Here is a 15,947-nt window from a genome sequence, read left to right on the forward strand (position 1 = left end):
GCATCCCTTCCAAGGACAAGTTTACACAGAGTTAAAAAATTCAAATGATCAGTTGATCACTTTTTTAAAAAGCCAAAATGAGACATGGGACTGCGCAGACTATGGGGAAATCACAGGCAAGTAAGTTGTCGTTATTAGGAAGCCCACCACATACACTCAGAATAGGGGGGCATGCACCGAAGACTAATGATTTGTGCACAGAGCAGAAGTCCATTTTATTGATAACAGTTTTTACGAATCCTGTATCTGTGAACTTGACTGTATTTTCCAGACATCAGTTCCCATTCACATTAATGGGCATCTTTTGTTCACAGAGAACAATGAATCTCTGGGCTATAAAGATTACATGAGATGGGATCTGTCTGATGTATTCAGAGTTATTTCTTAAGACCTAAGAATAATGCAAACACTACCCGCTGGGGGAAAAGATGAGTGAGAGCATCCGATAGCACAATTAGCTTGCTAGTGCTTCTTACTGCCCCTTAAAGATTAAACTATATGTTTGTTACGTATGACAGCATATGGCTGGGATTTCAGAGTTTGTCCATTTTTCCAAGCAAAGAGGCAGTGGTCTCTTAAAAGTGTGGTGCCAGGGGGTAAGTACAAAAAACACAGCCATGGGGCTGCACAAAGGTCTAAGACCATCTAGGCACCCTGAAAAAGACCAGTTTACATCTACTTCGAACTGCTTTTTTTCCCCCACTTTTTTCACATTCATCAGTATTCCTGTGTTGAGCTAAAGCTGTTGAAGACTGATTGTTTTATTAACATGGCCCAAACTGTAATGTGGATAAATGGGATTTAAAACAGCTTCTTTAGCCCCAAGAAGCCAGAGGAGGACCTTGTCCATGTATAACCTTTACACAGAAGTTTATAGAGTAGTGTGAATCCCATTATAACTATGAACCTACTTAATTTGGGGAAGCTGCCTCTGGATTTCATGGTCTTAACACATTGCTGGTCACCATTTTTGCAGTTGAGTATGGCAGACCTCCCACACCCCTGACTGGCTAAGGAGCCCCAGTACTCTTGCACCTTGGCCAGAGGCATGGGGGGATGGGTCATCACACTCCTCCATGAAAATCCCCCTTCCTATCCCTACCTCCCAATGCTTCAGGGCACCAGGGCTTCCCCCCTCTGCTTGCTGGCTGTTTTCCTGGTTTGTCATGCACCTCCCCCCCACCCCCCCAATGCTTTTTTGCAGGTACTGGGTTTTTGCAAGGTGGTCCTACCAAATTCAGTTTCTGTGAAAACCTAAGTCACAAATTTGGTAGATCCCCGATTACAGCTGATAGGGAAGAAAATGTTCATCAGCTACCCTTGTTAACTTGTGCTAATCAACTTTCAAAGGCTACCAAAGGCTGCTCCTTCAAGCTTTAAAATCTGAGATGTGTTGCAGGGTCTCTACTGCAGATGGGAGCCCTGGCAGCCGGTGGGGTTCCCAGCTGCAGGAATGCACGATGCCTAGCATGGACCTCTGGGCCTGGGGGACTGCAGCAGCCAATCCCCAAAATTCAAGGGGGGTGAAACCCCCAATCCCTACAGATAGCGTCTGCTGGATCCCCAAGGCTCAAGGGTTCATGAAAACCTCAGGCCTACATGCACAGTCAGGACTGAGAGCCCTGTCAGGCATGGGACACTCAGTCCTAGCTGTATGTGGCCCCCACAGTTGGGAGCCCCTCAGCAAAGGGGGCTCCCAGCTGTGGGGCCTGGTTCTTGTTGATGCATAGGCCTCCTATAGGCCTACAATGACAATAAGGCATAATTAAATCTAATGCACAAACCCACAATTGCACCTCCTGCAATGCCACATGTGCATGGCAGGAGGAACTACTATGTGGGTCACATATCAGTTCCAATTCATCTTTTACCTGCATGTGTAAAGGGGACCTAAGATCATGACACTGCAGATCTTCTGAGGTACACCTTTAAAGCGAGTCCCAACCCTGCAATCCTCTGAACTGGGGATCCTCCTTTGAGGAGGAAGAAGCTAGAGGGAAAGTGATCAATAGAATCTGAGGAGAAAAGTAAAGGTCACTATCTCTTGTTGAGACCCACACCCAGTAAGCTCTTTAAGAAGAGAGGGGTCATGATGAAAAAGGACAATTAGTAATAAATAAATAAATAATAAAATTGCATGCGATTTGAGTTTCCTCAATTGCTCTCTCCAAGCAGGGTTCTAACTGCCTTTTAGAAAGAATCAAAACCTTGTCTATATTTGTTTAAGACATAGTAAGTCACTGATTTCCTTTTCATGCAAGTTTGACAAAAATATTTGCTCACTGGGCCCTTTCCATTTCAAGACCTGATGCTACAAGATAAGTTGGCTACTGCAAGCTATTATTTATTATGAACTTTGTGCACAAGAAAAGTGCAATGTACTCTTCAGAAAGGAAGGCTGGCTCCCCTTTCTCCTTTTAAAGTCAGGACCAACAACGACCACTACCTGAGAGAAGACTCCCTTAAAATTAAGCAACAAGCTGGAAAGTACATGAAAAGGTTAGATTTCTGTGTCATGGCAATGCATACTCAATTAAGATGTTTGGGAACTTTATAGCTAATTCTGTTTTGGGACAGGCTGCGTTAATGTCCTAATTAGTAGATGGGCAAAAATCTTCCCATCCCTAACCAAAGTTATTTAGCATGCTGAGTTAAACATAATGAAAGCTGTAACTTTATAGGGAGTCTGAATAGTCTGCGCCACAGTGAATGGTGCATTCCTGAAACTCTCCTATACCAGTGTAATGTCAACAGAAAAGGCTGAGTGGTGATGTAATGTCTGAGGGCATGCCTTATAGTCAAGACGCTTTTTGTTTGATTCACGGGATATAAGTTAACCTTTTGTGAAGCAGGCAGCAACCATGCAGTTTGCTCCCTCAAGTGGTACAGGGGGTCAATACCAGCAGGGTAAAATAAAAACAAGTTGTTAGCCCTCACGATTTGCACTGGATTTTGCATTTGGGAATCCTGAGCAGGAAATATATTTCATCTCCTTTAGGGTTTTATACTGCTTCCTGTTGCTGTAGTATTCAAAGCCTAGACGTTTTCTAAAGGTATTTAGGCAACTTTAAAAAACTACATTCATTTACTCTTTTCCACACCACATAACACAACTATGTTAACTAGTAACAGTTTCAAGACTGGCTCTAATTCACACGTTTCAAATCACAGGATAAGTTAGTGTTTAAAGCTTTCTTTCTAGTTGCAAGCAGAGGAAAATCTTGACCAGTTATAACTTTCTGATGAAGTGAGCTTCACACCACAAAAACTTGTGCCAATATGCATCTCTGCATATATAACTTTGATTAATCTATAAGATGTAAATCTACCCTGCCTTCTATTTATAGCCTTTACATAAAGAGAGAGAGAGGTAGTTAGCTAGGCTGTGCAAAGCTTCAGTCACCAATTTGATCTGGGGTAGATTCGGCCCAATTTGGTGGCTGAATCTTTGCATCTAAATTGAACTGGGAGATCCATTAGACAGGTCCAAATCAAATCTGAAGTTTTTGAATTGATTTGGAAAAGGGTCGGAGAGATTCAGCAATTCGGATCCGCTGGGGAGAGGCAGGCATAGTTGGTCACCTGTAGGTTCTCCTGTGGCTCCTCCGGCTGTGCCCGCCTCTCCCTGGGTGGGGGAAGCCGTGGGAGAAGCCCCATGGCTGCCCTGCCTGGCCCCATCCCCCACACAGGGCAGCAGGGATTGTCCATGCCACCGGGCACCCACGTGGCAGCTGCCACACGACACGGGTGCAGTGTGACTCGGCAGGGCGCCACATGCTGTCCAGGAGCTGGGGCTGAATAGTGCCAGCTGACACATGGAGCTGCCCCAGCTCCCAGACAGCGCGCAGCGTCTTGCCAAGCCGCACTACACCCATGCCACGGGGCAGCTGCTGCGAGGCTGCCAGGCGGGTGGGGGGAGGGGGAAGGGCAGAAAGAGGTGATCCTCGCTGCCCTGCACTGCAAAGGACACTCTGCCACGAGTGCCCAGAGGCCCCAATCCCCGCTGCTGCAGCCAGTGAGTGCAGGGCTTTTTTTTTTCCCCTCTCCCTTCCAAGTGGTGGGAAGCTGGGGCCGGGCAGGAGATGGGGTCAGGCATGACAGCACGTGGGGGTTTCTCCTGCAGTTCTCCCTGCTTTGGCAGAGGCAGGCACAGCCAGAGGAGCTGTAGGAGAACCTGCAGCTGCCCAGCTGTGTGTGCCTCTCCCCAGCTGATCAGAATCAGAGATTCGGCGCTGATTCGGATTTGGCCGTATTGAATGGGGACAGTGATTTGAATCGCCCAATCGAAACACTGTCCTCCAAAATATGCCAAATTCAAATCCTAATCGAAAACTTCTCTATTCGCACAGGCTTAGCAGGTAGGCATGCTAATCCAAAGTTAGGCAGAAGGCAGGGCAACACCCTGTAGACCAGCTCATTTAGAGACATGTTCAAGTAGCCTACCAAAGCACCTGTCTCTCTAAAGAAATTAGTCTATAAAAAGGTACCACTGCCCTGCCTCCTGTTTTTACACAGTAAGTTTAGACAACATGAAGTTTTGAAATCTATCGGAATTGGATGCCTACATGCCTGAGGATCTGGGCCTAAGTGTCATGCACATACTTTTAGAAGTACTGCAACAAATTCGGTCTTCAGTGAAGCCCATAGCAGCTCTACCTTCAGTTCGTAGGGTGTACTGAAATAAATTGAGGGAAAATTTGGCTCTTCAGCCTCTGCCACACTCCCTCCTTTATGTGGGGACATGAGCTGCTGAGCTGGGGCAAGTTCCTGGATAAGGCAAATGTGACATAATATTGAACTGTCTTAGCCATTCACTGGTGAACACCAGAGCTCTCACATACAAAGAAGAGAAGAGGCTTCTTATTAAGTGGCATGTGAACAGTGTATTCATGCTTAATAAGTAGGACAAGGAGAGAGTTTTGTGCAGAAAAAATGCAGAGGCTGTATGTGGGTACAAACAATAAAAGGAGGCTAAAAGTTTCCAGTCTGACACTGGCAGCTATTAGAAAACAGATATTAGGGGCAAGCTAGATGGGAGGTATGGCATTTCTGGAGGAAAAAAAAAAGTTTGCATATATTGTTTGCTAGTTTTCAAATAGGTTCATAAGGACAAAGGTGATGTTAATGCTCCTCTGGGGAAACAAATGCCTATTGCCAAGAATGAGAGAAGAACGAGGAAAGAAACAGGACTAGCTGTCCTGAGAGAGAGAGAGAGACAGTGTCACAAATGACAGCCATTTTGGATGTGAAAATCCACTGAGAACTGAAACCACCAAAAATATGATTGATTGTCAGATAAATTATTCAGATTGAGATAATAAATGTATGATATTTTTTAGTTCAGCAATTCCATGATGACACTAAAGAGTGACCATTTTGATTTTTTCCATCTTCAAGGAGCAAGAGTATAACTTCACTGATATCAGGAGTTATTTTTATTATTTACTAGCATCACTCATGCTTTGATACTACCAATCTGCATTTAGAGTAGCCTCCCTATTGTTATGGAAAGAAAAATTTGATCCCTGTTCCATGGAGTGATTATCAGTGAATAAGGAGTTCCAGGGCACAAAGTCCTCTAGAGAGACAAATACAAGGGCACTTGAACCCAATGCCATAAAATGCTCCAGCATTTTCTGTCTATGTAGGCTGGACAGAGAAAGAATTAGCTCTGCAAGTTGAATCAACTCAAAGGTATTCTTAGAAATGCTGTTATGTAGGACTTTCACTATACAGTGATGAGTATACTTGAATCCAAACAATGAGCATATGCATACAGTTGGATTCCAATGCAGGTTTTCCCAAATGGGAACTCCTTTTTCACAGTCCTTGAATTTGATTTTGCTATTGGGGGGTATATTTAACAGTGTCAAAGAGCAAGCTGTATTTTGAAAGCAGGGTTTATCTACGTTTACTTTTGTCTTTTTACCTCCATATTAGATGGAAAATCCCGTGGGATGCTAGGACAGAGCTAACAACAGAGTGTGGTTAAACCATAAAACAACATCTATTCATCTAGAGGACTCCTTTGGAGAACCCAGTGTTTCAAGTCTGAACTCAGGAGTTAACTAAACCTACCAGGGGACTGGCACAGTACTTGGAGCACCGACACAGGTTTGCCCAGTCATGCCCTGAACAAGGGAATTGATAGTATGCATGTAGGGATTCATCATTTTGCCCAGATTCTATATCTTCCTGTGCTAGCTAAAGTAAAAAGTGATTTGTTACCATTTTACTTGATTCCGAGATGAGCCTCTTTTCCCTGTTTAACATGGGGGGGAAGCCCCTCGTTTTAGAATAGAGTATGAGGAGGGAGGCAGCAGCTGCTACTCTGACCTGGTCCTGGCCCATTCTGATGCTGTGGTAGGACAAATTGTGGGGGAGGGGGGACAAGCAAAAGGGGGCATGCAGCATAGGGGCAAGTGCTGATCAGAGGGAGACCGGAGGCAGGGGAGAAACTATTTGACCCTGCATTGTCTGCCCTTCTCCCACCTGCCCCTGCCACTTCTTACCCCACTGCAGCAGTAGGGAGCGATTAAAATTTAAGATGAATGACCCTCCAATAATTAGATTCTATACATGGAAAATTATAACATTTATAAAATTTTCCATGTATAGAATCTTAAGTCTTAAATTCAGGGTAGTCTTGGATTCCAGTGAATACAGTATTTTAAGTCTTATAAAATCTGAGTCTCTACTTCAACTACCTAGAAGAGGTGAACTGTAAATAACTGGAGTACTTGCAACGATGTGGGAAGTTCTGGGAAATTGTGAGTTCATACTAGTGAGGATCTGAGGGATGGGGAGCACCAGTCTGAAGAACCTAAAACAGCTGGGCCATCAGGAGATAATAGGGGAGTGCACATGAACCCAGGAAATCTTCTAAACAGGCCAATAAATGTGGACTTGAGAGAGAAAGCAGTGATAAAGCCTCCTCAGCTGCAGAGAAGCTTAAGAGGACATGGATTCAAGCATGTTGTGATCCAAACAGCCACCAAGTGACTGACAGGGGTGAGCTTTATAATGGCTGCTGAAGGATATCTGTAAAAAACAAAAAACAAACCCAAACCTAATTAATGAATCATAAGGGGATAAATGTAGGGAAATCTACATCTTCCACTGTGAGCTAACATTCAATAAACTTGTCAACTAGTAAATTTAATTTGTCCTTTTCCAAAAAAAAGTAGTCTATGTGATGTACCTCGACTTTAACAAGGCTTTTGATATCGTCTCCCATGACATTCTGTCAAGCAAGCTAAGGATGTATGGGTTGGATGAATGGATTGTAAAGTGGATAGAAAACTGGCTGGATCATTGGGCTCAGAGGATAGTACTCAAATGACTCCATGTCCAGTTGGTAGCTGGTATCAATTGGAGTGCCCAGGGGTCAGTCCTGGGGCCAGTATTGTTCAATATCTTCATCAATGACCTGGAAGATAGGATGGAGTGCACCCTCAGCAAGTCTGCAGATGATACCAAGCTGGAGGGAATAGGAGATATGCTGGAGGGTAGGGCTAGGATTCATAGAGCTCTCAACAAATTTGAGAACTGGACCAAAAGAAATCTCATGAAGGTCAATAAGAAGAAATGCAAAGTCCTGCATTTAGGACAGAACAGTGCCATGCACTGGTACAAGCTGGGGACTGACTGGCTGGGGACTATGTAAGGGGACCTGGGGGTTACAGTGGACAATCAAATGATAAGCCAGCAGAATGCCCTCATTGCAAAGAAGACTAATGGCATACTGGGCTGCATTAGTAGAACTGCCAGCAGATCAAGGAAAATTATTATTCCTTTCTGTTCAGCACTGGAGAAGCTACATATGGAGTAGTGTGTCCAGTTTTAGGCCCCCTACTACAGAAAAGAAATGGACAAATTGGAGAGAGGTCAGTGGAGGGCAACTGAAATGGTCAGAGGGCTGGGGCATATGACTGATGGGGAGAGGCTGAGGGAACAGGACTTACTTAGCCTGGAGAAGAGAAGATTGAGGGGGATTTAATAGCCGCCTTCAACTACCTGAAGGAGTGTTTGAAACAGGATGGAGCTAGACTGTTCTCAGTGTTAGTAGATGACAGAACAAGGAGCAATGGTCCCAAGTTGCAGCAAGGGAAGTTTAGGTTAGCTATTAGGAAGAATTTTCTCACTAGAAGCACAGTAAGCACACTGGAGCAGGTTACCCAGAGAGGTTGTGGAATCTCCATCCCTGGAAGTCTTAAAGACCTGGCTATACAAAGTCTTGGCTGGGCTGATACAGTTGGGGACGGACCTGCTTTAAGTAGGGGGTTAGACTAGACGAATGTTTGAGGTCCCTTCCAACCCTAATTTTCTATGATCCTAAGACTAAATAAACACAAGCTTGATAGGTACATGTCTGCACTGCAGTCATAGGCAACAGGAAGAAAGAAAGAGGGGTACAAATTTCTAGAATTCTTTAGATAAATTCTATAATGTTTCTGGCTTTCAAGAATGCACTTGCATCAAGAACCACTGAAAACAAAACTAAGAGAAACACCATTACAGACAGAATAGAACAGAAACAGTCTTACAAATTGCTGTAGAAATCATCTGAATCTCTCATGCCTGTTGGAAAAGGCAGACCCTAAGAATTGGATTTATTGGCAAACTGGTCAATTATCCTGTCAAATAATGTCAGACAGATCAAATAATAGGCAGTCAGTTGACTAAACTCAAAAAGTGTTAAAATATTCCATTAAGCCAAAAATACCCTTGCACAGATAGTGGCATATACCTTCCCTCCCCTCCACCCGCAACATCTTCTGTTAGCAAAGGTAAGAAGACTGCATGCCTGGCCCCTCAGTCCTGCAGAGGTAGGACACAGACTCACACATTCTCTCTTCTTTTAGGAGCAGGCAGCCCCTGCCTTGCTTCTCTCTCCTAAACTCCTCCAGCTTCATCCCCCCATTATGCCATGTGGGATTGCAAGAGCTACTCTGTGCTGAAGGAAGAACGAAAACCAGCAGCATAGAAAAAGCTTCCCCTACCAGCCACCTGCTGTCTGCAGGCATCTCCAAATGGAAACAGGAAAATGCTTGCGGAGGTGGCCTGCTGCGTACCTAGTATAACCGCAAATTAAAAACTGCTTTAGTCTTTCAGAGTTGTCATATATTTTTTTCCTCCTGTTTCATTTTTTAAAATTTTTTTATTGTGGTCAAGAGTTGCAGGACAAAAGCCAAGGAAAAGAAGAACTGTTCAGTCTTGAATATCATTTACATGTTCACATAACTAAAACTGATAGTTATAAAAAATTGTTACAATTTATTGTGAAATAAAATTCTAAATAACCCAACTTAGGTACTGATGCTAGTTACAGAAAACAAGCTACTGAAGTTTAAGTTTCTCTCTTCATTATTCTAATAAATGAATGTTTAAAATATTTGACCATTACTTGACAATAGTGGACCAGCCAATTGACTAAGTATGTTTTTGACTAGTCAAATACCCAAACTTATCACGGGATATTTTCAAACATATCTGGTTAAATTATTGCTTTGTGGCATCTTTAACTTTGATATTCTAATGAGTATATTTGTGTAGTCCACTAAGTCACTCTAGATTCCCGTTACTCCAGATGGCTAAACATACCACATACAAACACAATATTTGATGTTTAGTCAGTTAAGATATTCAACATATTAAAATTACACATTTCATGGTTGAGTGGCAGTGAAAGGTTTCAAGAAGCCGCATTATAACAAAACCAAAAACACACAAAAACAAAACAAAAACAAAAGGAGAATTTGCAGTGCTGGAAAGGTTTTGGACAGACTTAAAGTATGGAAGAATGTTCCTTCTTACCCATCCTTGTGCTAAACTTCAACAGGAAAATGTTTTTCTTATACCTCCAAGTTCACACAGTACAAAATGCTTAAAATTTCTCGCCTGGACAAAATAACCTTTTAGCTTTGTGAATATTGTGGAGAGATACATCACAACAGCTTTTAAATACTGCTGCATAAAATCCCTGTTTCTGATGCACAGTTTGGGTGCAGCAGAGAATGCCTGTATTTTGCCATCAAAATAAGGGCTACACAAATAAAATGTGGTGTGAAAGACATAAGAATGAAAACTGAAATTCACATTTGGGTCCTACAAAGTTCACGTAGTTCTACTCTGACCTCTAGAGGAAAAAGCCTAGCGTCTTCTTTAGGATTACTCCACTGGAGACCCAAAAAACCAGCAGCCAATTTTTCCTCCAAACAATGGTTCATTTGTTTCCGCAGTAAATGTTTTTGTCCTTTCCAAATTCCGTAAGATAAACTTCTGATTTTATAGGCGGATTTTGGTGCTGGATTCTGTAGGCTCCAATCAGGACTACAAAGAAGCCACGAAAAATCATTCAACATGCCTATTTCTCTAGACCAGAGGTACTCAACCTCCAGCTCACATGCCAAATGCAGCTCACAGAGCCATTGCATCTGGTCCTCAGGACCACCTATGGGTCTGAAAATTTGACAGTGAGGGACTGGTAGCCATTAATATAGCCACCCTCCCCCTGCCAAAATTGCCAAACCCCATTCCATGGAGTGGCTGGTCAGAGCCAAGCTATACCCCCTTCCCCTACAGGGCTGGGCTATGCCTCCCCACTTCTGGCTCAGGGTCAGGCCATGCCCTCTTCCCTCCCCATGGGGCTGGTTTAGAGCCAAGGGTTGGGCCAAGCCCCCTTTCCTCCTGTTGGGGCTGGGCCATGCTCCCTCCCCACTCCAGAGGTGGGCCCTGCCCCATTGCCTCCCATTAGAGCAGAGGCTCATCCTCTCTCCCCCCACCAGAGGCTAAGCTGGAACTTGCCCATGCCCCCTCCTTCCAGGGCCTGACCATGCCCCATTTTCTCTCTGCACGAGTCAAGTTCCTCTCCCTGTGGGGCTGCATTGGGGCCAGCATGCCCCTCTGCATGGCCAGATGGTACCCACTGTGACCACCTGGGTGCCAGATTGGGAGCACCAGCTGGATCTGACCCATGGACAGACCAGGCACTGCAAACCTAGTTTGCCAGGCAAAAAGAAAATGGGAAGGTAAATATATCCTGTAAAGCTCTGCTAACTGAGGGGCTTTGCTTTACACCCAACAGCAATAATAGAAATTCTGACTGCAGATTACTTATGATCAATGAGGGGAATTTTCAGATTGTGCTGATTTTGGGGTATCAATAGTTGGAAGTGAATGTTGTTACTTATAAAACAAAACGCATTAGCTAAGAATATTAAGAACCTTAGAAGTCTACAATATAGGCATATCTACATGTGCACTTTACTGCAGAGCTGATTAATTAGTTCTGCAGTAAAGCATCACTGTCTACACAAGCACCAGTATCAGGGCACAATAAATTAACTCTGATCTAAGATAGTATGGTCCCCAACAGTACTATTTTATGGCAGAGTAATTAACTCTGCTGAAATGCTCATGTAGACAGTGACTGGGGTTGGCTGGGGCATGAGGGTGCTAAAGTGCAGGAGGTGGCTGCTGCCCAGCCCCACTTTAGCACACTGTTGCGCCCCAGTCAGCTCCTCTAATCACCTGGCACCAAGAGCCTGGGGCTGATCCCCCTGCCAGCCTGGGGCTACGGCACCCCAGCTCTAACTGCTTTGGTCCCAGGCGCATGTAATGATGCTGCACCTGGTGTTGGATTAGAAATTGGATTTAGAAGTCTGTTCTGGGAGAACTGACTTATAGGTATAAAATATATTGACTTATATGCATTAAAAGGGTTCAAGATGGGCAGCAGGGGTTAACTGATTTCCAAGAAGCTTGGGTGTCTCAGTCTCAGTTTCATGGTCCTGGAGACAGACAGGCTAACATAACAAGGCCAATGGATGGACACAGACTGAGAACTGAGGGGGCATATGCCATTACTGTCTAACACAACAAGGCTGGGAATCAAAGGAATATGTGTCATACTGTTCCATAACACAAGATAAGTAACACCAACAAGGCCCCAGATCGGGGTGGGGGGCAGGGGTGAGTCCCAGTTTTGGGGGGAACAGACCAAATTAGGAGAAGACCTGGAAGGCTACAACTAACCAGGAGATAGCCATGAATGAAAAGTCATTAGGAGGGAAGAAGAATACTTGTATGGTTTCTTTTCTGTTATCACTGTGTATCAATAAAATTTGCCTATTAATGAATGGAAAGGTCATGGTCAGTCTGAGGGTGGTCCCCCACCCCCAAAACAAGGTCTCTGGGTCCTAAATCCAGAGCCAACATTGGGAGAAGCTGACCCTGGCATGAACTGCACCGGAATTTATTCAGGCGCACTAATTCCATGTGTAGATGCACCCTGGAGGTTTTTTGGGATTGTTACTCCTAGTTTTAGATAGCAGCAAAATACAAGGAAGCTTCAAATGTTAAGTTCCTTTTTCTTAAATAGGTAATAGCGTCTAATTCATGGAACTGAACCTGGTTAAGTAGACTTTTCATATCATTTTATATGTTTCCTGTGAATAAACAGTCAAGTTTTAGACTATACTGATCTGATTTCAAGTGGACCTTCCTGGAGAGGTTCCTGAAGGACGCCGTCCGCAACAAGTACGCCACCGACCCGAGGGCCAAATCCGACCAGGGCAAGGTCTTCGACGTCACCTCGAAGTGGGACGCTAGGAACCACTTCATGCCCAGCGGGAGCTTCACGGACTGGCACTTCCTCCACCACGCCCGCCTCAACTGCCCGCCTCTGAACGGGGCCATGCGCTTTGGCCACCGGGACAAGAGGTGCCAACGGTGCGGCTACGCAGCGGAGACCCTCCCCCACATGCTGTGCAGCCGCAAGCTGCACGCCAGAGCCTGGCAGCTCTGCCACAATGCCGTCCAGGACTGCCTGGTGCGGGCCATCCCGGCCGGGGCAGGGGAAATCTCTGTGAACCGCACTGTACCAGGCTGCGAGAGCCAGCTGCACCCCGACATCATCGTCACGGACCACGAGGCCAAGAAGATGGTGATCATGGACGTCACCATCCCCTTCGAGAACCAGCGCCAAGCCTTCACCGACGCCCGGGCTCGCAAGCGGGAGAAGTACGCCCCGCTGGCCGACACCCTGAGGGGCCGCGGCTATGACGTGACAGTGGACGTGCTCATCGTGGGGACACTCGGAGCCTGGGACCCCAGCAACAAGAGCGTCCTCCGCGCCTGCAGTGTTTCCCACCGCTACGCCAAGCTGATGCGCTGCCTCATGGTGTCCGACACCATCTGCTGGTCCCGTGATATCTACGTGGAGCACATCACGGGCCACCGCCAGTACACCGACCCCTCCAGACGAGCCGCTGCCGGATCGGACCCGGAGGACACTGCCGCCTGAACCGCCCCCCCCACCCCGCTTCGCTGCACGTCGAGAGGATTTCACCGCCACGGACGACCCCGCCCCACCCGAAGAGGACCCCCGCGATCGGACTTTATGGACTGAGACGCTTTCTCCGAGCCACTTCCTCCAACATTGTGCATCACTGTAACGGGTATGTGCGTATCTATCTCCTTTCCCTCTCAGTGTCACGACCCGACCCTCCCCCTCCCCCTTCCCACATCCCCCAACCCCCGGGGTTAGTTGGCTAACATTGTATCGTATGTAACCTAGTCGTGTTCCCCTCCTTTCCCCCATCCCTCGATTGTTAGTTCCTCACTCGGGCGCTTTGTATTTCCATCTCAGCTTTGTTATCTTTTTTCTGGATTCCCCATCCAAAACATCTACTAATAAAAGTCAATCTGTTCTTTTGAGTGCATTAGCTTTCTCAGTTTCAATACTAAGCAATTCTGAAGATAATCTGACACATACCAGAAACTGAAAATTATCCTCTAAATGAGAGAAAGTTGACACAGAGGTCAAATCTCAAATGGTCAAGGAAGCTTACTGTTGTAGAGATCAATAAACATGCAAACTTTGGGCTGCATTTTATGCCCATTACCTGGTCACGGTCGCCTGCAAAACAACAACTCTTCATAGTGCATGAATTGAAGTAACCCTGGTTGTCAAACTGGAAAACAGGCAGACGGGAGTGAATGTCATAGAGGACTGGTGGAAGGCGCCGACGCAATGCCAGCAGCTGGGTTCCATTGCTGTTGAAGCGAACACTCATGGCACTCTGAAGGGACAGATTTCCACCATAACGGAGCAACGAACTAGGAAGAGAGAGAGGAAACAAGTGAGAAGAACCCCTGGATTTGGAAGGCATAAGGATATTATTTTTATAAAATACTTGCATGAACTTGCAAACACAGTTGTTGAGAGAGAGAGACAACCACAAAAAGATCTTTGCTTTGAGACTCATTTGCAGTATGCTACAAATGAACAAAGTTCTACATCTGAATGAAACCAATTTCTGGCCAGTTTTCAAAGAAAAGCTTTCAAGGTACCTAATGCCCAGAAGAATTTAACTCAAAGCTTTCATGACAAGCTACTGAGAGTAGTGTTGATAGCTTCAATTAAATTAGCTGTATCCATCCCCGACTCCTATAAGACAGAATTGCTACCACATAGGGAACCAACCAGTTGTGGAGTGTTCGTGTTTGCAACTAACCCTGCCAGCACTCAGCAGTTTTTGTTGCCTGGTACTCTCTCTAGTCTGTCCCAGGCCTCTTTTGCTGTTATTTTAGCGTGGGACCGAGGGAATAGCATTTTATCCTTTAGTACGTGGTCAGACCATTACCTCACTCCTGCTTCCATTTACATCCCTACAGGACATCAGATGATTTTTGTCCCTTCTAAGACTCACCACAATCAGTTCCAGCTGCCTTACATAAAAATCTGTTCTACCAAATAGTTATTCTGAAAAGCATAAAAAAGTCAGCTAGGTCTCAAAACATGACTCACCTACAAATAATGCAAAGTACATAAGATTAATTATATTAACAGTATGATGCTACTGCCTTAAAATGCATATGTGCTAGAAGTCAATGGTCAGTGATCGCATCCAGTGTGTTTCTGTCCACTTTGTTCACACTTTCAAGTTAAAATGAGCAGTTAGCATGCCTAGATTAAAAAAAACAAAACCAAAACCAAAAAACCAAAAAAAAACATAGCTCACACAAAAGAGAGCTTTAGTCTCCCCCAGAAGCATAGTGGTTGAGAGGGTTAGCTTGATATCTGTTTCCTTCTATCTTTCCAAAAGGCATATATCACTCCCTGAATTGGTATGGAAGGGAGGAGCAGTATTTTGTTCCCTTTCCATTTCATTTTAAAGGATTTAACAATCCAAACAAATAACATCCTAGACACATTCTTTTTCAATAGGTTTCAGGCAATCCCAACCAGATGATTTATTAAAAGCTGTAAATTCTGTCCATCCTCAGTAGCTAACAGGCACCAAATACAGAAGCTACAATTTTAAGAGGAAATTGACTCATAGGTTTGAATGCATCATATTTTCAGATACAGCTGTCTGCCTAGACATTTGTAAAAACTGAGTCACGCCTTATAGAAAGGAATCTGCATTCCACACAGGTTGAAACATGCTTTGTTTCATGAGATACTGTATACATGAAAACTATTGCTCTACGCCAGAATCAGGAAGAAACAACTTGTGCACAGGATACAGGGTCAATTTTTTTTTTCTTAAACCAAACGCAAAGCTAGATTTCCACAAATGAACTAGAAGTCATATTTTCAAAATGACTAGTGAGACTCAAGGTGGGCACATAAGTTTTGGATACATACACTGGATCCCTGTAAGTTGGCTTGATCTTCAGAAAACACTGAGCACCCATTCTATAAAAATCAAGTCCTTTTGGAACCTTTCTGGTAGCCAACTTGAAGATGTGTAGGTGATCAAGAATCTTTTCTTTCTAGTTTGTACTGATTCTCTCTACAGTCAGTGAGTTTCATTTGCTGTTTGTGAGAGTATTTCAGAGAAGTGAAGTTAAAAAAAATCCTTAATTTCACAGGCAAGAGTTACTTGTTCAATAAAGACGAATCAGAGAAAAAAAATAACAAAAGATAAAAAAAGAAA

General features: G+C 44.5%; 1 protein-coding gene across 6 annotated transcripts in view; it reads right to left on the reverse strand.

Annotated features, from left to right (window-relative positions):
* Nucleotides 1-15,947, reverse strand: part of DCAF5 (DDB1 and CUL4 associated factor 5) — a 100,773-nt gene that overhangs the window by 35,134 nt on the left and 49,692 nt on the right. For all 6 annotated transcript variants that reach the window (XM_019551735.1, XM_019551736.1, XM_019551739.1 and 3 more), the window contains one exon: nucleotides 13,908-14,121. In XM_019551735.1, the coding sequence (XP_019407280.1) occupies nucleotides 13,908-14,121 (214 nt within the window). The remainder of the gene's footprint in view (nucleotides 1-13,907; nucleotides 14,122-15,947) is intronic.

This window comes from Crocodylus porosus, unplaced genomic scaffold, assembly GCF_001723895.1.
Source record: "Crocodylus porosus isolate Cpor-Errol unplaced genomic scaffold, CroPor_comp1, whole genome shotgun sequence".
Lineage (NCBI taxonomy): Eukaryota > Metazoa > Chordata > Crocodylia > Crocodylidae > Crocodylus > Crocodylus porosus.